Source organism: Lissotriton vulgaris, chromosome 5 (genome assembly GCF_964263255.1).
Source record: "Lissotriton vulgaris chromosome 5, aLisVul1.2, whole genome shotgun sequence".
Taxonomy (NCBI): domain Eukaryota; kingdom Metazoa; phylum Chordata; class Amphibia; order Caudata; family Salamandridae; genus Lissotriton; species Lissotriton vulgaris.
The window spans coordinates 1,770,065,796-1,770,088,602 of NC_141693.1; the positions used below are offsets into that span (position 1 = coordinate 1,770,065,796).

General features: G+C 45.0%; 1 protein-coding gene across 4 annotated transcripts in view; it reads right to left on the reverse strand.

Annotated features, from left to right (window-relative positions):
- The window catches only part of LOC147717121 (uncharacterized), a 197,321-nt gene that overhangs the window by 29,637 nt on the left and 144,877 nt on the right, over positions 1-22,807 (reverse strand). For all 4 annotated transcript variants that reach the window (XM_086924051.1, XM_086924052.1, XM_086924050.1 and 1 more), the window contains exon 5: positions 8,293-8,501. In XM_086924051.1, coding sequence (XP_086780177.1) covers positions 8,293-8,501 — 209 coding nt within the window. The remainder of the gene's footprint in view (positions 1-8,292; positions 8,502-22,807) is intronic.

Genomic DNA, 22,807 nt, shown 5'->3' on the forward strand with positions numbered 1-22,807 from the left:
TAAGTACTCATGTTTCACAGTGTCGAATGCTGACGAGAGATCAAGAAGGATGAGGAGACAGGTGTCGTTTTGATCTAGGATTTGAAGAGCATCGTCAATTATGTGAGTCATAGCAGATTCTGTACTGTGTCCTGCTCGGAAGCCTGATTGGTGAAGGTTAAGGAGATCAAACTGATCAATGTGTTTAGTCAATTGTATTTGTGCGCATGTTTCCAATAGTTTGGCGAGAGTTGGAATATTGGTAATGGGACGGTAATTGTTCAGATCAGAGGGGTCGGCTGTAGGTTTCTTTAGTATAGGTGTGACTTGTCCAATTTTGAGGGAATCAGGTATGGTACCTTGTTGAAGTGAACTGTTGATAATTTTAGTCCAGAGTGGGAGAAGCAGAGGGGTAAAGTCTTTTACAGCGTTAGCAGGAAGGGGGTCCGAGAGGTGATTGGATGGTTTCAAGGTGCTGAGCAGTTTGCCAATTTCTTCTTCAGAGTAGGTGCCAAAGGAAGACCATGTGGCATTGATTTTTGGTTAAGTGGGAGTTATGCAATGGGGCTTGGAGTAGAGGCTTGCGTCAATGAGGAAATCACTCTTTATGTTGTTAATTTTTTGGGTGAAGAATGCGGAGAAGTCTTCACAGGAGGGTGCTTCGCGCACAGTGCTGAGTGGTAGGGGTTGTTCCTTGGATTGTGTTCTGATAAGCTCAAACAGTTTTCTCAGGCGGTTTTTTGCTTGGTCGAGCTGTAGGCTGAAGAAATCTGATTTTGAGCGTTTTATTTTCCTGAAGTAGGTGTTTCTCTTTTTCTTCAGAGTTTTTAGGTGTAGTGCAGAGGGAGCTGACCTCCAGGCGCGCTCTGCCATTCGCATGTCTCGCCTGTCCTCATTGAGACTCCCGTCGTACCATGGATTGGAGGTTTTAGTGGGAACTCTTTTTAGCTTCATAGGTGCAGCCTCATTAATTATTGAGGTCATAGAGTTGAGATAGTGGTCAGTCAAGGATTGAACGTCCGTAGCTCCAGTAGGAGGAAGTAGGAGATTGCAGCTGTTAGGAGGCAAAGAGCTCGGGTTGAGTTTTTTCAGGTCCCTTTTCCAGGCTTTGGGCTTGAAGGATTCAACTGGGTTAAGTTTAACTTTTTCATTGATGGAGAATATGATAATATGATGATCTTACCAGTCACAGTGTTGGATGGACTCGAGTTGGATAGCGTCCTCTTTGGAGATGATAAGGTCCAGGGTAGAGCCTTTCTCGTGGGTCGGGCTGTTGCATATTTGAGTACGGTCAAGGGAATTGAGGAAATTTTTAAGACTATTTACCACCGCGTCATTGCGATCGTTCCAGTGGAGGTTGAAGTCGCCAAGGTATATTTGGGTGAGCTGCCGTCCGGAATTGGTTGAGATTATATCCATGATTTGTTGGGAAAGGATGACGTTGTCCCTGGGTGGGTGGTAAATGCCGTGAAGAGAGCATATAGGCTTGCCCTCACTGATAATGTCGAGGCAGATGTATTCATAGGATGTTGGGGATGGTAGGGAGGTGGAGTTGACTTTCAGCACAGAGAGGTTGTTCCTGTAGATGCATGCGATTCCACCACCTATTTTGCCGACCTGTCAAGTCTAATGATGTGGTAGTTGGGAGGAACCAGAATATCCATTATTGGTGTAGAAGATTCAGTTAGCCAGGTTTCAGTCAAGATAATTAGGTCAAGGTCCAGTGTTAGAATGAGATCAGCGATGGCAGCTGAATGTTTCGAGGCGGATCTACAGTTGAGGAGAGTACATTTGAGTCGGGGTGTGTAGAGGGAGGTAGAGGGTTCTAGAGAGAGAGGGATTTTTCTCAGGTTATTAGGGATGGATATTCTGCTGTTTAGTGTGGGGGATCTAAGGGGATTTGAGTGTATCGTGGGAATGAGGAGGTGTGAGGTGGATGTGTGATTTTGGGGAGCTGGGTCGTAGGAGCGGAGGAGGGTGAGTGTGTCGAGGTCCGAAAGAGGGTTGCAGAGGCGACGAGGGCGATTTTTACGATTGCGAACAGGGATTGAAGTCCAGTGAGGGGAGCGTTGAGTGAGAGAGTCAACCGGACGGGTCGGGGCGTGTTGGGAGGGGAGGGGGGGTGGGGGTGGGTGAGGGGTGTCTGGGGTGAGTGGCGAGTAGTTCTTTGAATGATGTGCGTGTCTTCTTTGACCTGGATGAGGGTGGCCAAAATCTTGTCCAGTGTGGAGGTGGGAATGGAAAACCTGGGTGAGTGACTGACCGGGGAAGTAGCGTGCAGGTGGGGGAGTGAGCTGGTGTTCATGCAGGGCTCCGTTGTGTCAGTATACGGGCTGATGTTAGGGGGGAGAGAGGGTTCAGGCGGGAGGGGTGTTGATGAGGTAGGGAGCAGGTTGGTGGTATGAGTGTGGGCATAGGTGGTAGACGGAGAGAGCAAGGTGGAGGATTGGTGTATGTTAGTGGTGGTAGGAGTGCAGGACGGGGGGTAATGGGGGCTGAGGATGGGGGGGAAATGGGATTGGAGCTGGTCCTGTTGTGAGGCGGGGGAGATAAGTTAAGAAAGGAGGTGTGTTCTGCGAGGTTAGTTAGAGGGTAGTGGGGACTGAGAATGGGGGGGATAAAGGGTGGAATTTGACGTTGAGCGTGTCGTTCAGGTGTTGAGCTAGATTAGATGTGTTGTAGGAGGGAGCTGTGATGTCAGGGGTGCGAGGAGTGGTAATGGTGTGTGTGGAGGTCCGAGGGTTGGTAGGGGGGATGGGAGTGTCAATGGTATATGAGGGGGAGAGATCTATGTCTGAGTTTGGGGAGTGTGGGGTGGGGGGGCGAGTGGTGTGTGAGGGGAAGAGATCTGTGTCTGTACTTGAGGAGTGTGAGGTAGCTACCTGTAGCTGAACTAGGATAGAGGGGTTGAGGGTGGGAGCTGAGGAGTCAGGGGTGATGGGTCTGTCTCTGGATGAAGAGTGTGTGGTATCTACCTGGTGCTGCCCTAGGTTAGAATTGTTGTTGTTGGGAGCTGTGAAGTCAGGGGGGGTAGGACTCGAGGTGGTATGGGCGAAGGTCCGCGAATTGGAGAGGTGCTCTTTGAAAGTGGGGAACAGGTTGTCTAATAGTTCCAGGTTCCTGTCTGTGGATTGCATTAGGACGATCCCGTTATTGTAGATAGTAATGGTGGCTCTGCCTGGGAAGAGTTGGGATGGTGTGATGTAGAGTTTTAGCCCATGCTTGGATTTCCTGGTGGTAGCGATGGTGAGTAGGGTGCAGAACGCTTTTCTCCATTGAGCTCTGCGTATGGTGTGGAAGATGAAATCGGTGTTCAGAGAACCATTGACCGGGGAGAAGTAAGTGTCAGCAAAGGGGGTTTCAGGGTGGGACCTCAGGAAGTTGTGTTTAAATCATTTAGCTGCTTTTTTGGAGAGAGCGGGTGGGTAGTTGATTTTATATGTGTGCTTACCGACAGCATCCATGTTGGGATGGCGGTACGGGTAGGTGCGGGAGGGTGAGCACTAGTGATATACAGGAATAAGAAAACAAGTGCAGATACAAACAGGGGTTACCTGGATCAACAGTGACACTAATGATCCACTAAGATATATGAGGTAGCGATCGGTGCATTACATGAGGAAAAGTGAAATGTGCAGGTTGCTAAAGTGAACACAATACCAGTAGGAGTATAGTACTGTTGTTGTACTGGACCAAACTACAGGTGCAACTAGTGTACGGGAGAAAAAGTGAAATGGGTGTGGGTTACCAAGCTGACCAGTGTAGGGGAAAAGTGAAATGGGTGCAGGTTACAGAAATATACAGAATACAAATAGGGGAATAATACTGAGTATAATACTGATGGTATGTGGGAACACAAATAAAAGTGCAAACAGTAAACAGTTACATAGATCAAACGTGAGACTAGTGGGCATCAAAGGTATATGAGGTAGCAATCGGTGCAGTAGATTGAGTGCGCAGTAGATTGAGGTAGCAATCGGTGCATTACATGAGAAAAGTGAAATGGGTGCAGGTTACAAATGTACAAAATACAAGTAGAAATATGATATTGCACTGTAAAGACACTATCACAGGAGGAGAAAGAGTGAAGTGGGTGCAGGTTATAAAAATGTACAAAATACAAGTAGACGTATAATACTGCACTAAAAAGGCAGACACTCTATCACAGTAAGGTGTAAATACACAGCTATGTGACAGCTAGGTTACAGAAATATACAGAATACAAATAGGGGAATAATGCTGAGTATAATACTGATGGTATGCGGGAACACAAATAAAAGTGCAAACAGTAAACAGTTACATGGATCAAACGTGAGACTAGTGGGCATCAAAGGTATATGAGGTAGCAATCGGTGCATTGCCTGAGAAAAAGTGAAGTGGGTGCAGGTTACAAGTGTACAACATACAAGTAGAAGCATGATATTGCACTGTAAGGACACTCTATCCCAGGAGGAGGAAGAGTGAAGTGGGTGCAGGTTATAAAAATGTACAAAATACAAGTAGACGTATAATACTGCACTAAGAAGGCAGACACTCTATCCCAGGAAAGTGTAAATACACAGCTAAGTGGGGTGCGCAGTAGTTGAGATGAGACTTAAAAGTTAAGTTAAGGATTTGCTCAATTAATGACAGTGACTAGTCCAAAATGGCCGCCAATGAGAGAGATTAGTCTAAGATGGCCGCCACATAGTGTGGATAGAGATTTTAGTCCTCTGTTAGTTGTTGCTTTGAGAGCAGGGAAGGGCAGTTTCACTTTCTATTCGAGTTAGCCCAGTTCCTAGCTTGCTGGGAGGGAGTCTTATCTCTATTTTGGTGATCTCATGTGGAGTTGTGGAGGAGCCTCGTTGGCGTCTGGAGGTACAGGAGGGGATTTATTGCTTCAGTTTATGACCCCCAGCCATTTTGAACAAAGGAGGTTTAGAATGCTTGCAAGCGATTGGGGTGAAGTTAATACCTTTGTGTGGTTTCTGCTCAGTAGTTGTGCTGAAGTTGATAGTAGAGTTTTGCAGTCATCAGAGGTCTAGCCATAGTGTGCATATCTGCATTGTGTATCGATTTCTTGCCAGTGGAAATCACTGTTTACAGGTCTGCTCCCCGGGTCTCGAAGGTAGCAGGGGGTGCGCAGGTTCGGGTCGTCAGGGTCTGAGGCTTCATGCAGCAGCAGTCCGCAGCGAGTTGGTAGGATCACGCCGTCAGGGTCCATAGTACTGCATACGGCCAAAGTTTCTTAGTACTGCAGCCCCTCCCGCCAGTCCAACTAACTATAACGTGGGAATTTCAATGGTTTTATGTCAGTAAAATTTCCAGCTAACTATAACTGGTGTGAAACCTATGGTTTTTTCAGTGAATTTAATAGGTTTTTTAAATGCTACTTCCTAACTATAACTGGTGTGAAACCTATGGTTTTTTCAGTGAATATATATATATATATATATATATATATATATATATATATATATATATATATATATATATATATACACACACTCTTTCATTCTGCACTCCATGTATACTTCATTATGCATCTTTTAGTGTTCTTCATTAGGGTGTGCGCTTCTCTATCCTCATTTGTAATTTCTGCAAAAGCTTGCATTTGTGCCAACAGCTGGAACCAGAGGTTATGGCAAGTACCATTAAATATGCACCATTTCAACAATTTCTTTTACTTTTATATAGGTAAATCATCTGTCTTCGTTTTAGTAGCATACCTAGGTTTTAGTTTACTGCCAGGTGTTATCATCCCTTTAATGTTCTCTAATAATAATTTCTACAAGGCAAATGGAGATCTGATGGAGGCATCTTGACTATAAAAAATGTCATTGTGGCTTCACCCGGAGAGCGAACCTGTATGTTTTGCATCCCTATTTGCTTATAACAAGTCTCTGGAATCATACCATCTTCCTATATAAGATTTTGACCATTGGTAGTTGACAATGGGCAAGATCCTGAATCCTGTGCAGAATAACTGGGGAATCACAGGTTAATAAAGGAGTGGACACCAGCATTTATTTATGGGATATCTCACTTCAGGGGACGGACTTCCAGATCTGTGTCAAAGGGCGATGTCACTTCTGGGTCAAGGTCTACTGGTCCCATCCCTTCTTGGTCAGGATCTGCGAGTAATGTCACTTAGAGAAACGATAGATAGAAATAGGGCACTGAGAGAGTAGAGAAAGAGTTGAGTACATTTGATGATTCTTAGGCAAAAAGAAGAGCAGCAGCATAGGCACAGCAAAGAGGTAAGTGCCAGGTATGATGACATGGTGCTCAGGGTTTTACCAATGCCACTTTGCCCCACTATTTATGGCTACTTGTTGAGAACGGAGAGAAGTTCTAAGCAATGTTGCGTATATTTTCTGGTTGGAATATTAGCATGAGGACTGTGAAAGACATTCCAACCAAGGAGAAGAGGAGAGGAGAGTAGAGTAACAGGATAGCTTTATCTAAGTTATAGCTGGTCCTGGTGTCAGGTTTAGGCAGAGAAGAGGATATAGTGAGGGCTTGAGTAGACGGATTAAATGAGCAACGGACATGTTCTGTGATTTGGCAAATACTAAGGGCCTGATTTCGATCGTGGCCCTTATATTCCCAATTATATTCTATGGGATTTTGATTTCGATGGAGGCAATGAAAGACATGGGGAAAAACAAAAGAAAGAACTAAGATGATGGTTAAAGACTGGTATTATAAGAGATAATAGGAAATAGAAATAGGGAGAGGAAGAGTGATGACACAAATCAAGAAATTGGAAATTAAAAGACTATAGTTGGCCAGTGGGATGCTAAAATAATTTAGAGAATGAACGGAAAAAATATTAACTGAGGGAGGAGAACAATAAAGACTATAAGGGGGATAAAAAAAACACGACCTACCAGATATGGGAGAGGGGAGGAAGAAGGAGTAGTTAGAGTTGCAGGTGTGGCAGTATTGAAGGGAAGAATTCAGGATTCCATCACACAAAAAAGGTTCAAGTGAAAGAAAAGACATAGTAAAGATGACCTAGGTCTAAAGAAAGTGTAATCTGGAGACCAATACTGATTGTCACGGGAAGGACAGGGACATAGTGGGGTAGATAAGATTTGAAAAGCAGGGGCTTCTGGAGTTTGAAAAGGATTGTGAGAAGTGTTGAATTAAAAGGAGGCAAATAGGTAAGAAATACATAATAACCTCGACAGGTAGCTGAAAAAGCAAAGTAATGTGGTAGCAGCAACAGTGGAAGTAACAACGATCAGGGTGATGGGTAAAACTTTCCAAGACCATGTGGATATTACAGTCAACAGTAGGGTTCCTATAGAAAGTACATTAGAATTATTCCTAGTACTTAGTTCTACCATAATACAAGAATTGTGTTATTTTTGTAACAGTGAAAGAAGATTGAAACAATCTTTGCAAGTGGACCAGATCATAAAAGACTTTCATCTATATTACAATATGATTCCGTCTTTCTTGCTGTCTTTGAAACTTGATGTCATGGGCACATTTTGCTGAAACAGAAATTCTCTTGAGGACCATATTTAAAATGTATTAATTACAGCAAACCTCCAATGTATGTAATGGGAACAGCGAAACCATGTTTTTTTTGCGTAAGAAAATACAATAGATAGCATATATTTCCAAATCAGCACTTGGTCCAAATGAACGTTTCGAACAATGTGGAACTATGGCAGTAGAGGCGCGGAGTAAGAGTTGGAGTGGACTGAGCGGATTAATGGTAACTAAGTGGTAAACTGCAGAAACTTTGCATCTGCATCCACACTGAGTTCTCACCATAAAAATACATACTAAAAAACAAACAATTACTTGTCGCTACAGTACTTGTAGAAACTGGCAAATTTGAGGTTCATAGTGGTCTAAGAAACTAATTTTCAAGACCCTGAACATATTTTCAAAGGACAAATACCTTGATAAGAGCAGTGTTTCAGTCTATTACTTTTTGACTATTTTGGACACTGGAAAAGTAAAGAATAAGCCAAGATGTCAAACACGTGCAAAGCAATTAGATTTTTTCCATCTTTTAACAAGGCCGAAAAAATGGAAACTGAAGCACTTGATATGAGTGCCTACTATGACCATCATAAATAAATAAATACATTATTAAGCTTTAAGCAGACTGAAAACATTAACCACATTACTAACAAACACTCAAGACACAAACAACACACTCTTCACTGTAGGATCGCTATTCCAATGTGTTGTTCAGTACAGCATTTTTTGGGGGGATTTAATTTAGGATAGAGTAATTCTAGAAATCTGTACTACAATAATTGTACCAGTCGTAAAACTATGTCAAGAACCTTTCTAATTTTTACATACTTGTTCCTTCCACCATTGATGGCCGTTTTGTGAGAAATACTGTTCCACGTCACTCTATCTTCGGAATTCTTTGAGTGGATTTTGAATGTGTGTCCTTGATCAAAGGCTTTTTTCAGCAAAAGCAATATCCTCTGACCCTCTTTATTGTCCGGCAGGAATGCTTCAAATCTTCCACCTTTGTATGGCTTTCCAGGGTTTGGATCTTTTGGCTGTTAAAATTAATTTGCGCAAGAAAAGTCAAAGCTCAAAAACATTTAACCTTCTTGGATGTAGTTGGTGTTCATGTAATTAATACTATAACCGAAGTGAGAGTTTAGAAAGTCAAAGTTTATCCAGACTGTTATACGTTTTATACATAAACATCAATACTGTACTATTCATGCATTAGAAATAAATGCTCAAAATGAACAGAATAGGTTGTGTTGGGAGATTATTTATCGACAATCTTCATAACAATGGGGAATATGATCCTTTTGATAGTATTTAATGAGTGTAAGCACTTATTCTTAAGAGACCAGACCCTACTTGCTCTTAAAAAAGAACATTTTATCAGGCTCTTCACTTATTCGGGTACAAACGGATTCTTCTCACTATTACTTGAAATAAAACATTTGGATACTTACTTTTCAGCTTTACATTTCATGGTTGTGAATTGATGATGACTGTGTCACTTATTAAATGAACAGACATATTCATATAGGAAGAAGTCTATCTCAAATACAGCTAAGATGACATAACCACTGCTAGTAATGAATGGGAATAAGCCTATGAGTTTTAGTACACTCTAATGAAAAAAGGGTGATAAAGTCCACCCCTACCTATGCATAAACTGTACATTAACCAGTCAGATTAAATGGCTGAATTATGTTGAGAAATACTTATGTAGCCCAAGGAGCACCAAAAGTAATTCTATTACTAATAGTTTTTAAACTCTCCCATTATCAGCCTGATGGTACAGAGCCACATACTGGCAGCACTGCACTAAAAGCTGTTTCTTTACCCGTTACCAGCCGAGCCTTTTCCTGCCCCAGTGCCGAGTCCTTTTTTGATGTTTGGAGCACCTGCTGCTTAAGTCTACATAACTATTTCCCACAATAGTTATGCAGGCCACATTTTTGTTCTTTGCTGGGGATTCTAAAGTAATGCATGGTTTGGGGGTTCCCTTGGAGGGAACCAAGCAAACAGCCGAAAGAAAGCATAATTTGTTTATTTGGAGTGGGGAGAGGGAATGTGTATGAAATGTTATACAAGAAAGCATATTTCATTTCCTAATATCACATAAAAAATGGTTTGCTGTGCTATGTTCACTCTTTTCCCAGCTTTCAGGAACAAACAGACTGGTAAAAGGCATTTTTGTAAGTGGTACTCTGTTTTTTCCTAACTTTTGTGGTCTCTACTACTTGCAGTTTGTGGCGGACACCGGTGTAAAACCTACTGGTAAACCCAGAACACATTTCATAAAAAGACAATTCCAAATTCAACAAGGAATTATTCATGTAGTTCACTCATGGTTTCCCCAAAGAAACTTAACTGTTGATATAAAACCAATGATAACAATTGCAAAAAAATAAAAATAAGTGACATTTTCATCTGTAATTTTTTACCCCGATGGCTGATGTACAAAAGTAATATACTGTTATGTTCATCAGGCCCTTCCGGTTGCAGGGATATTTCAAGTTTGATAGTGGTCCAAATATATGTGATACCCCAGAGTCAGCAACAACCCTACAACTTATAATTATATTTAATTTAGTAATGGTAATGTGTATGAAGAAAATCTATGTATTTTTTTATGTGTGCCTAAGATGCCGGGTTTAGAAATAGTGGTTAGGGAGGTGGCATAGAAATACTGCTGGACCAGTCATCCCTGAATGAGGGGCCCCACCCCTTCTTTATTTAGAAATATTATCCCTAATGTCTAGTAGGATTTCTGTGCACTAAAGGTATAAGAACTACACTAGAAGTCTTCCAAGACAGACGTGTCCAGTCACAGGGCATGATGGGCTTCAATGGTTTGTGTTTTAGTCCAACTGAGGTCATACTCAAATCCCAACAAAAGCCTTATAGGAAGAAACTTGTAGATTAGACCAATCAGCTGGTGCTTGACAACCTTACTGGCAGGAGGTAAACCTCCCCCGGTCCGCAAGGTCACAAGACCACGACTGGAGGAAGATCCTTCTCCTACCTCGCAGTGAAGACTTGGAACTCCCTGCCTCTGCACCTCAGGCAAGCACCATTGCTGCTGCAATTCAGCAAGGACCTCAAGACCTGGCTCTTCGACTGAACATCAGACCCAGTCCCTCCGCCCCACCCCCCCAGCACCTTGAGACACTCACGGGTGAGGAGTCACGCTTTATAAGTCCCTGATTGATTGATTGAGTCCTGCCCTTTTTGGTAGCAATGGTTGATAAAGGTCTTGAAGGCTGTCCACCACAAAGCCGGAGTCAGCAAGCTGTCTCAAGAATAAATAATGTGACTCTCTCACTAAGCAAATAGCTGGGTTGGTTTTCTTAGCAGACACCCTTAGTCAAGACTTACTGGCAAATGCCAGACTGTTCATGTTAGCGGAAGACAATTTGAACTGATCAAATGATATCTGCTCGGAAACCAGAAAATCAATTTTAGCAGTGGAAGAAGAGGTCTCCTCCATGGACAAGAACGGGCCACTCTGTGGAAGGCGCGTAACAGTCACTAACTCATTCATCCAAGCACTCTCGCAGAGTAATTGCTACCCGTTCTCAAATGCACATGCTGCCTCGTCAATGGTGTGAAGCACCATAATCATGCAACTTCAGTACAGTACAATAATACCAAGCAAGCAATCAGTAGAAAAACCAGCATTGGCAAAGCCAACAGGTTTTGTGTACGTGGGAGCTATTGGCTTTGCCAATGTCTTTTAACCATGTTGTACAGTGGAGGGGAGTGGAGTAGAGTAGAGAGGTGTGGAGTGGCGTAGAGTAGAGGGAGTGAAAGTAGAGTAGAGGGAGTGAAAGTACAATAGAGTGGTGTAGGGTTTGATGGCGTGGAGTGGATTGGCAAAGAGAACAGTTGAGTTGAGTGGGGTAGACTAGAGTGGTGTAGAGTGGAGTGGCATGGTGTAGAATATAGTATGGTGACATAGAGTAGTGGGGAGTGGAGTAGGCTGGCTAGGAGAGGCATAGAATGAAGTGTCAGAGGGAAGTGGTATAGAGTAGAGCGGCACAGAGTGGCATTGTGTGAATTGGGGTATGGTGAGGAGGACCTGTGTAACGTTGCACCTCATGTGTAGGTAGGCCTTGAGTCGGGGGTACACATGAGTGGACTGCGTCCACTCACTTTTATCACAGGGTGGACGCCGTCCACCCTGCCAAGAAGTTGGGCCCCACTGATAAAGATGCCAAATTCGTCCCAGTGTAATTTCCAAACACCGGGACACTTTCAACAGCGTTGCTTTCTATGGGCAAAACGTTGACTTCAGCCTATTTCCAGGAGTTGGGAAATGTTGCAGTGGTAACAAAGGTTTTGTGCAGGGTGATTTCCTCCTGGCCAATCCTTTGGGTTCCGATGTTGTGCGGGCATGGGTCTGTGGGAGCTCGTGAATGGATAGATTTCATGGTGGAGGTTGTGTCCTTGGTGGAGAGGAAGTTCCAGGTGGTCATCCTGTGGTTCATGTCGGTTGCGGTGGTGGCGTATCTCTTGAGGAAGTCCGTAGGTGTGGGTCAGGGTATGAAGTTTTTGTATATGGTTGCGATCTTGTTGTGGAAGAAGTCAGCGAGGTTGTCACACAGCTCCTACGAGGGTACGATGTTTTCGCTGGTAGCCGAGTTGAAGAATTCCTCAAAGCTGTTGAAAAGTTCCTTGGTGTTGCTGGGGGTGGTTTCAATGTGTGCGACTAGGGCTGTGTTCTTTGTTGCCCTCAGCAGGTGGTGGTAGATGTTGAGGGAGGTCTTGAAAGCTGTCCTGTCGGAAGTGTCCTTGCTGGTGCGCCATCTCCTCTCCAGCTCTTTGCTGTCTCGTTTAGCTGTTCTGAGTTATTGGGTTTACCAGCTGGCCTTATTGGAGGATTTTCTCTGAACGTTGCTCTTGATGCTGTCGGTGCAATTGGTTATCCAAGCACTGAAGTTCTTAACTCCCTGTTCAAGGTTGGTGGCGGTAGCAAGTGTTGAGGGCATCTGTCTAGCTGGTCTCTGAAATTTTGTTCCACCTCCAGTAGGGGGCGCTAGTCGTCTTCGGGTGGCAGGCGGAGGCTGGAGATGCTGGAGTGGACGATGGAGTGATCGTCCATATGAGTTCTCTGACATGGCTGTATTTGACACAGTTGCTGGAGATGAAAACGGGGTCCAGGTTGTGTCCTGCTGTGTTTTAAGGGTTGTGGAAGATCTGGGTCAATCTGAGGTTCCTCATACTGTGAAGGAGATGTGCGTTATCGTCATTGTGGTCACTGATATGGACATTTTGTTCACCTAGGAAGATATAGTCTTTGCAACCTAAGGCTAGGGGTGCAATGAAGTCTGCAATGGTTTACAGAAGCTGGTAAGCAAGTGTGCCTCTGATGGTTGTCTTGTCGTCTGTGTGACGCTTGAAGTTGTATTCATTCAGTTTACGGGAATGTTTTGAACAGCATCCTTTTAAAAAAATTATCTGGTCAATACCTGGGATGTGGGATTACCATTTAAACTTTCAACTACCCACATTCAATGGAAAGGCTGTACGTAGTACAATAAGTTTTATCCCTTCTTCACATGATTTAGTCCATTAAAATAACATATTTTCTGCTAATTGTATTAGTGATCACAATCTGTTAATTTTAATTCTAAAAAAGGATGTAAGGACCAAGGTCAGCAGAATTAAGGTTGTTAAACTTTAATAACAGTAAAAGGCTACATGTTAAACGGGACCACATTATTCCCAATATTTTTATTGTTTGATCTTGTAAAAAATTGTGAGCCCGCCTTCAATATCCGTCTGAACCCAAGTGCTGCTCCATTTTGAAAGGTTTTAGTCCCCTGTGTGAGAATATCTTGAGCAAGCTGTCAGTGACAAAGAAGGCTGCTCCCTCCTATTACTGTAAATGGCTTAATGAGGCCTGCTCGGCAGCCCACATACTGTAAAAGCAGGCCCTTAGAGCATGTCTCAGGTGTAAAGAAGAGTTGAAACAAGCACAGCATGCTTACAAACAAATTTTAGAAACTCGTCAAGAGGACATCAGACAGAAAGCTTGGGAGGATTTAGAAACAGCTGGTGCCGCGAGACAGTTTCTGGAACATCGTGATCAGACATTTTTTCTCTGACTATGAGCTGCCTAAACTAGTTACGCACATTAGTGCAGACAGATGGGTGGAACACTTCAGCAAGGTTTTTGATACCGGTAATGTAGGAGATGAGAAGAGGGGATGTGTTCCTGACCCTATGGCCGCATATGTCTTGAGTCAATCATTTGGCACTGAGGAGGCTGTTACTGCTTTTAACAAGAGTACCTCATGTAAAGCTCAAGGCCCTGATGGTGTGGCAATAGATTTTTTAAAAGCCAATATTAACATCTGGGCACCATTAGTCACACATGAATTATGAGCAGCTATTAAGGCCTCTCTTCTTGAATCTTGGGAAGTAGCAGTTATCCTGTCTATATTTCAAAATGGAGATGACAATCAACATTAATGCTATCACCCTATCTCTTTACTTGACACAACCACCAAAATATTGGGATGAGTTTTAATATCTAGGTTGGAGTCTTGGGTCGATGAAAATAACACCTTTTCAGATATCCAATTTGGCTTTTGCAAAGGTACGGGGACAGTTGAGCAGAGTCTGAACTTATCCCTTGTAGTAGGAAACTATGTGAAGGCAGGAGAGGTCCCACTCACATAGCTTTTATGGATCACTGTTGTGCTTTCGATACCATTGATCGGTTGATGCTGTGGCCCATGCCAAGGACCATGGGGGTTGAGCAGTCCCTCGTGGACCTCCTCTGTCGCTCACATGAGACACTTTCGTTAAAGTCTGCTGTAGTTAAGATGGGAAATGCACTGCCCTAATAAAGGTAATTCTTAGGCGTTTGTCAGAGGTGTATCCGGGCTCCCTTTTTATTTTTAATTTATAAAAGTGTTTTGGAGAACTTCTTAGTTTGTAAAGGAAAGGATATGCCACAAGTAGGAAGGCGGGTAATCCTAGTTTTTTGTATGCAGACAACGAGACAACGCTGTTCCCATCTCTAGGACATCTAACTGACTACAAATTTTGTTGGATTCCTTTGCCCTGTTAATGAATGAATTAGATTTAAACTTTAACATGCCTAAATCATTTACTATGGTTAGTAGGCTGCAAAAAACTAATTTACAAAGCACAGGATAAGGGATGCTATGAGTGATAGATTCAAGCATTTTTACTCTTTAGGTACTACTTTTAACACCTTAGCTGCTATGGAATGTCCAGCTCCAGTGCTGAACGTTCCATTGCGCAGGTGCAGCTGGAACGTCCAACGGCCGACGGCAGCACTCCCGAGGTAGTGGTGCCGTCGGCCGTTGGACTGGGCGCAGCACTTATGAGGTTAATGATGAACTGCAGTGGGGATTTGTAATCAAACAAAGATGTATGCAGCTATAGAGAGCATTTGAAGCAGTTTGCATCTAAATTGTCTTGAACAAAGAGAGGGACAAGGAGGGCCGTTTAACAGGGTCCAGCGTACATGCCCAACTATATGACAACAAGAGAGAGTACACAGTTCCCCAGTGTGGAGGGTGGATGAACCGACGTGGGTGGAGGGACAAAGGAGGGGGAGTAGTGTGATAAAAAAGATGGGATAGTCCACAAGGAAAGTTTAATAAAGTGGTAATCCACCTTGTTTAAAAATGAAAAGAGAGGCTGCTCGCTGACTCAATGGTCCAGGGGAGCAATGCTCTACTCATTTACATCTACACCTACACTCACACCTAGGGCCCTCACACCCACGGCACCATACAGTAGGAGCAGAAGATCACCGCTAAAGAGCCCCTTTATGGGTGCCCGTCAGGTATTGCACCGCTGACCCGAACAGGAGCGAGTCCATATGATGAAGCAGGACACCTAGCTTTCTGGGTGTGTGAGGACTCTAGTTCCGACAAGGAGGATCCCCCTCCTTAGTCCCTCCACCCAAGCGTTTCATCCACCCTCCACACCGGGGAACTGCGTACTCTCTCTTGTTTGCATTTAAATTGTCTCATAAAACTGTGAGGGAACTTATTCAAAGATAAAACTCTAAATGCATGCCGGCTGCCTTATGCAGGGCTAGAGTATGGGGCTTTATAAACCTTTTATTGCTTTAGAGGGTTGAGAATAGATTATTATACAAACTACACTCTGTTCCCAAGAGTACAGCAAACATAATCTGTCAAAATGAAACAGATTGAAATACCTAGAAGACTGAATAGGTTTGGCCCACTCGGTTCTATGGCACAAAATCTGGCCATCACCATAGGATTGCAGGCTTCTCAAGTTTGTTGCTAAAGGAATCTCTAGCACTTGATCATATTACCGAAAATCATTGGTTCATGTACGTAAAAGGCATTTTTACAGAGATGGGTGTCCTGGAGTATTATAAAGCCTTAGAGTCATCAGAAATTGTATCCAAATAGACACAAAAAAATGTTTTTTAAGTACAAAAGAGAATTGAGATCCCAGAATTATGAATCTATGCAGACGGTTGTTGCACATTTGTTATTGTTTATTTCTAGAGAGACGGAATGCTAGCTTATCCTTACTCCAAATTGCCAGTATAGATTTTCTGCTTAAGCACATTAAATTCTTTTTGGTTTTTTTTACGTCTTAGGATACATGGTTTGATCAACTCCCTATCAGCCCCTGTGATCACCGAAAGTAACAAAGCTTTTTTGAACACTTTACATCATCCCTGTGAGCTTTTTCTTGTCCTTTGCATACATGCAACTAATATTATCCATTACCAAAATACACTATTAGTTTTACAACAATTAGCCTCCTCCAATATTTGTTACGGTGTTTAAAGTTTTATTAGAGTTGCACTGAAGGTTAGGTTCCTCAGTTATCCTGTAAGCGCGCATAAGATATGTGTATCTGATTTTAGGATGACAAGAATTTTATGGAATAATGATTTTTTTACTTAATGTTATGTTTGAACTTATGTAATTGTCTATGTATTTTCTGTGTGCTTTGATGGCTAACTTGCCATAAACCGAAAACAAAAAAAAAGAAGAAGGTGATGATTAACAGAGTGACAACTCTAAGCCCATCTTCTATAGCAAGGAGTTTCAGTGTTAGAGATGACAAATTACTACACAATGTAAAAAGATTAATCATCAATCAATCAATACTTGTGAAGCACATCTTTACCTGTGAGGGTATCTAGGTGCTGGGTTACTGGATTTAGTTGAAAAGCCAGGTTTGAGTTTCTTCCTGAAGTCCGTCAGCGAGGGTAATGTTCTGAGGTGGAGGGAGAGTTTGTGCCAGGGCTTGGCAGAGAGGTGGGAGATCTGCTGTGGCTACGGTGGATGCCCTGAGTCAGGGTGAGGGAGGTGGAGCAAAGGTTTCTGGATAGTTGGTAGAAGTTCAGGCGGTGGTTTATGTATATTGGTACTTGGTCGCTGAACGCTTTGTATTCGTGTGTCAGTAACTCAAATTGGAATCATCTCTGGTTAAGGAGCCAGTGGAGGTTCCTCAGGTGTTGGGTGATGTGGGCCTATTTGAGCAGGTTGAGGACCAGTCTGGCAGCTAAGTTCTGTATCATCTGGAGCCTTCTCATGAGTTCGGTGGTGGCTCCTGCATACAGTGTTTTGCCGTAGACCAGCCAGCTGGTGAGTAAGGCTTGCATGACTGTTTTCTTAGTGCTGATAGGTAGCCATTTGAAGATTCTTCGGAGCATGCAGAGAGTGTGGTAGCAGGAGATGGAGACTGCATTGATCTTACGTTTCATGGCGAATTTGCTGTCCAGGATGATGCAGAGGATGCGGGTTTGGTGTGGGAGCAGGCCACCAGGTGTTGTTCAAGAGGGGGCGTGGTTAGCAAAGATCAGCACTTTGATCATGTCAGTGTTGAGCTTCAAACAGTTGTCCTTCATCCAGTCTGGGATGTTCTTCACGCAGTTGTGGAAGTTGGTATTAGTGAGGGTGTGGTCTGCTGAGTGCAAGAGGATGAGCTGGGTATTGTCGGCGTAGGAAATGATGTTGAGATCGTGAGCTTGGACGATGTCAGCTAGAGGTGTCATGTAGGTGTTGAAAAGGGTGGGGCGGAAGGATGAACCTTGAGGGATGCCGCAGATGGTCGTCGTGGGTTCTGAGGTGAAGGGAGGTAGGCGGATTATCTGCATTCGTCTTTTGAGGAATAATGCAATCCATCTGAGTGTGTTTCCCTCGATCCTGATAAGGTGCAGTGTCTCGATGAGTTTGTAGTATGTGGTGGAATACAGTGTCGAAGCCCACGGAGAGGTCGAGGAGGATCAGGACTGCCAATTCTCCCATCGAGTAGGGTGCGGATGTCATCAATGGCAGCGATCGCGGTGGCCTTGGTTTGCAATGAAACCAGATTGGGAGGAGTCTAGCAGGTTGTTTCTCTCCAGGTGTTCGGTGAGCTTCCGGTTGATGGCCTTCTCTTGGACTTTGGAGTTGAAAATGAGCAGCGAGATGGGGTGATAGTTACGGAGTTCGCACGGGTTGGCAGAGGGTTTCTTGAGGAGGAGTCTGATCTCTGTGGGTTTTCATGCGTCCGGATAGATGGGTGTGGCGATGGATGTATTAAGGATGGTGGTGAGTTGGTGGCTGATCTCGTTGCTTCCTAGGTTGAAGAGGCGGTGGCGGCAGGGGGCAGTGGGTGCTCCTGAATGGATGGAGTTTATGATGGCTGGGGTGTTCGGTGTGGTGAGCTGTTACCATGCGGTGAGATGTTGGTCGGAAAGGCTTCCATTGGAGTGAGGAGACTGAGGAGGTCAGCGGGTTGGGGCTCAGAGTTCCCGTAGATGGTGGATATCTTGTTCTGTAAGTGGTTTACTAGGGCATTGCAAAGTACCTGTGAAGGAGGAATTGTGTGCTTGGTGGCTGCAGGGCAGGAGAACTCTTTGAACATAGTGAGTTTCTTTGTGTGGTTGGCACTTGTCTCGATGCGGTTTGTGAGGGCATCTTTTTTTGCGTCTTTGAGTTGTTGGCGATATTCATTAAGGGCTGATGTGAAGGTGGGTCGGTCTGTAGCAACTCTGCTGGTGCACCATCTTCTCTCCAGTTGTTTGCAGCTGCGTTTCATTGTACTGAGTTCTGGTGTGTACCAGCTGGCTTGTTTGGTGGATCTGCGGGTTTTGGCTGGTTTGATGGGAGTGACTCGTTTGGCGGCATTGGTGATCCAGGTGTTGAAGTTCTGCACTGCTTGTTCCAAGTCAGTTGTGGTGTCGGGCTGGGTGGTGCTGAGGGCATCCATGCATTGGGTCTGTGACACTTCCCTCCAGCTGAGGAAGGAGGTGTTGGTTGTGGTGCGCGGTGATCCTGCGATGGTTAAGTGGATGATGAAGTGGTTGGTCCAGGTAAGTTCTGTGGCATGGCTGTATTTGACTTGTTTGGTGGATCTGCTGCTTTTGGCTGGGTGGTGTTGAGGACATCCATCCATTGGGTCTGTGACATTTCGCTCCAGCTGCGGAAGGAGGTGTTGGTGGTGGTGGCGGTGATCCTGCTATGGTTAAGTGGATGATGTAGTGGTTGGTCCAGGTAAGTTCTGTGGCAGAGCTGTATTGGACTCTATTGGTGGACTTGAAGATAGGGTCAGGTGTACATCCTGCTTTGTGTGTTGGGAGTGTAACCAGATGTATGGGGCAGATGTTGTCCAGGCGGTTGGCGGAGTTAATGTCTGTGGGGCTGTCCAGGTGGAAGTTGAGGTCTCCGAGGAAGATGCTCCAACTCAATGGCAAATGGGGCGATGAAGTCAGTGATGGCGTCGCACAGGCCAGTGCCTTGACCTGGGGGTAAATAGGCGAGGGTGCCTTTGATGGTTGTTTTGTCATTTTCAGAGTGGGAAATTGAGGTGTTCCATGCTCTGTGTGGTGTCGTCTTTGGTGGTGGGGCAGTGGATTGTTTCTTTGTAGATGTTGGCACAGTCCCAGTGTGTCCTCTTGTAACTGTTGGGTGTTGCGGTGGCAATGTCGGGGCGGGGGATCAGAAGGCATTGGAATGGTTCAGAGGTGGTCTCAGTCGTGGTGTGGTGCAGGTTTCTGTGAGGGCAGGAGGCCCAACGTTGTAGGTAAGGAGACCGCAATGGCAGGTGAATGCTCCTGCTGTAGAACGGAGCGATGCGAGGTAAAAGTTGTTTGCTGCAGCCAGGGCTCAGAGAGCGGCGTCAGTGTACCTGTGGGGGCCGGGAGGGCCATGGTTCTTTGCACTGGGCGCGGAAGGGCCTAGATTGGCTTGCCTTTGGCACACCAGTGGTGCGGCTGCGCTGCAGCATACATTAAGTAGGTCCTGGGGAGGGGCGCTGGGGAGGTGGCCGTCCCGAAGCGGGTGTTGGGAAGCAGGAACAGCGCTGAACGTGCAAAAAAGTAAAGAGATATAAACTAAAAACTAAGACTGGATGAAGGACTAACCAGCACAGCAGGAGCAGCCTAGCAGCAGTATGGGCGAAGAGGCACACCAGATCAAGGAAGCACTGACAAGCAGCAAGGGGGAGCTGGTAAGGACCAGATAAAAGGGATGGAGAGTGAGAAGAACCTTGAAAAGCTTTGAGATATACAGTCCATTTGGGCAGCGGGGGTGAAAATAGAGCATGCATAATGCACACACCTTATTACAAATGCCATAGGAGATAATGCACTTGTAGTAAGATGCACAGGCTATCCATCCAATTGTGACAGAGTATCCCATTTGCCAAATCTAAATCAGAGCCTCTAACCCTTAGAGGTTGACACTGGCTGTCACTGCCATAGGGTGCAGCAAGGATAGACCACTCAATTATAGAACTATGTAAGGCACTCTGTTACCCCAGGGTCGTGTGCGTGTGATACAAAAATGTCCTATAATAAATAAATAATAAACAAATGCATATAGGAATTTGGTGAGGTTATACTGCATCCTAAATGATGCTTGAAGGAATATCATGCAAGGTGGCAGATTTGAAGAAGATACTTGGGTCAAGTAGGCTGTCATAATTTGGACATACTGGAACCTCGTCTCTTAAGAGGATGTTGTTAGTTTTTTGTAAAGAATTTCTGAATGATAACTAACAGGTAATGCAAAGTGATGAATACACCAGACGCCTATTTAGGGATACCACACTTTATGGTACTGTCTGGCTCTGGACTTATATCTCAATTGGTTCTGGATACAATTACAGTAGAACTGCTAGAATAGGAAGGGGGGGAGGGATTGGACGCCGGAGAAGATGGCGGCGTAAGCTCTCACCTCCTCTCGTGGCATAACTTCCCGTCGCTTTTTTTGGTGCTATTTCGAAATGGTGACGCTTCTGTTCCCCAGAAACAACTGTCGGAATGTGAGTGCATCTCCGATCCTCCTTTGTCGGAGTTCCTTGCATGTTTTAACACGGACCTGAACAAGGAGCAATAACGCAGTCCAGTCCCCGGTCCCTGATGAGCCCGGCCGCGGGAGCGTCTCATGTGGGAGAGTCCGCTGCTACCGCACGTCACTGCGATGCGGCGGGCAGGTTGGGGGCTCATATGCAATCGTAATTAAACGGCCGGAAGATCCTCGACTCATCAGAACACCGGAGGGCCGCAAAGACAGTAAGTCCGCCGCCGCTGCTTATTACTGCGGGGTAATTTACGGCGTCGAAGCGAGCGCAGACATATCAAACTGACGGCTATTACGGATCATTGCCATAGATCAATGCGGCTATATGAACTGTTTTTTTCGGTAATCAACGTTTACTCCGAATCTTTTACTCCGCGGACCTTGACCCCGCATAACATTACTCCGCGGGGTCTTTGACCCCGCATACCATCACTCCGCATTTTTTCACAACGCGTGTGCATTTACCACGCATGCCTTTACAACGAATTTCGTTGTACAGGCATGTATGGCAAATGCACTTGCATTGTGAAATGTGGCCCCCTGGAGTTACGTCTGCTTGTGCGGTCCATGCAGACCCGATGACCATGTCACTTGGAGAGGAGGGGCGCACACCCTGCCTGGCCCCGTCCGCACTATCAGCTTTGTCTCGGCCCCAAGACACCCAGCCTCAGACGGCGTTCTGCTTCAGGAATCGAGCAGGCCTCCAGCGGAGCCCCACAGTGGAACCGCCCTGTTCTCACCTCCGGGTAGCCGCACAGTGTGACTTCGCAGACAGGGGCACCGCCGATTCTGCAGGCTGTCTCGGAGCCCCTCAGGGTAGTGGTTCACAGGCCTCCCGGACCGCCTAGGTCTGCTCCAGCCCACTGGGCCCAGGCGCTGATAACATTCTCACTGCCTGTTGCCCTAACTGCATGTAACACCTCAAGTTATGGCTCTGAGCGGAGAGCCCGCACTGAAATCAGCTCTCTACACAATGCCTGTATATAGTCGGGCAGGGTGTTGCCTCGGATGACCCCCACCACACCGCCGATAATTGCCAGATTATCTGGTCCAGTCCTAGAGCTCTGCTACAGGAGGTCCGCCATGATGGGCGGTTAGCCACGCCCTCTCTGGTGTGGAGTACTTCTGGGGTGCATTAAAAAATGGATGGAACCAGGAGGAGAGTGAAACCACGACGAGAGAGAGATAAGGGGTTTGGGTTTTTTTTTTGGGGTGGGGGGTTGTGCTGGGGTAGTGATTGTGTAGTGTAGTGTTATGGTGGTTGTGTAGTGTAGGGTCGTGCTGGGGGTAGTGTTTTAGGGTTTAGGGTAGTGTTGTAGTGTTTGTGTAGTGTAGGGTCATGCTGGGGGTAGTGTTTTAGGGTAGTGTTGTAGTGTTTGTGTAGTGTAGGGTCATGCTGGGGGTACTGTTTTAGGGTTTAGGGTAGTGTTGTAGTGTTTGTGTAGTGTAGGGTCATGCTGGGGGTAATGATTTAGGGTTTAGGGTAGTGTTGTAGTGTTTGTGTAGTATAGGGTCATGCTGGGGGTAGTCTTTTAGGGTTTAGGGTAGTGTTATAGTGTTTGTGTGGTGTAGGTTCATGCTGGGGGTAGTGTATTAAGGTAGTGTTGTAGTGTTTGTTTAGGGAAGAAAAGTGCTTTATGGTAGTGTTGGGGGGTCGTGCTGGGTAGTGTAAATATAGGAAAAGGACTGTGTGTCGAGGGTGGGTTGTGCAGGGGTACTACATTAGTGTGTAGGGTAGGGTAGGGTAGGGTACTCTTACTTACCTTTAAAACTTTTACAATGAGTATACCTTTAACATGCATGCCTTTGCATTGTAAAGGCATGCGCGGTAAAGGCATATTTGTTGTAAAAGTTTGCGTTGTGTTAATTTGCGGAGTGATAGTATTTGCAGAATAATTTATGCGGAAAAAACATATCCAGCTATATCACGACTAGATTTATGTTTTTACTGGGCATGATCGCTCTACAGCGTACTTATGGCCCCTGCGATGTACTACGCGATCAGCAACAAAATGGCGGGCGCTCCCGAT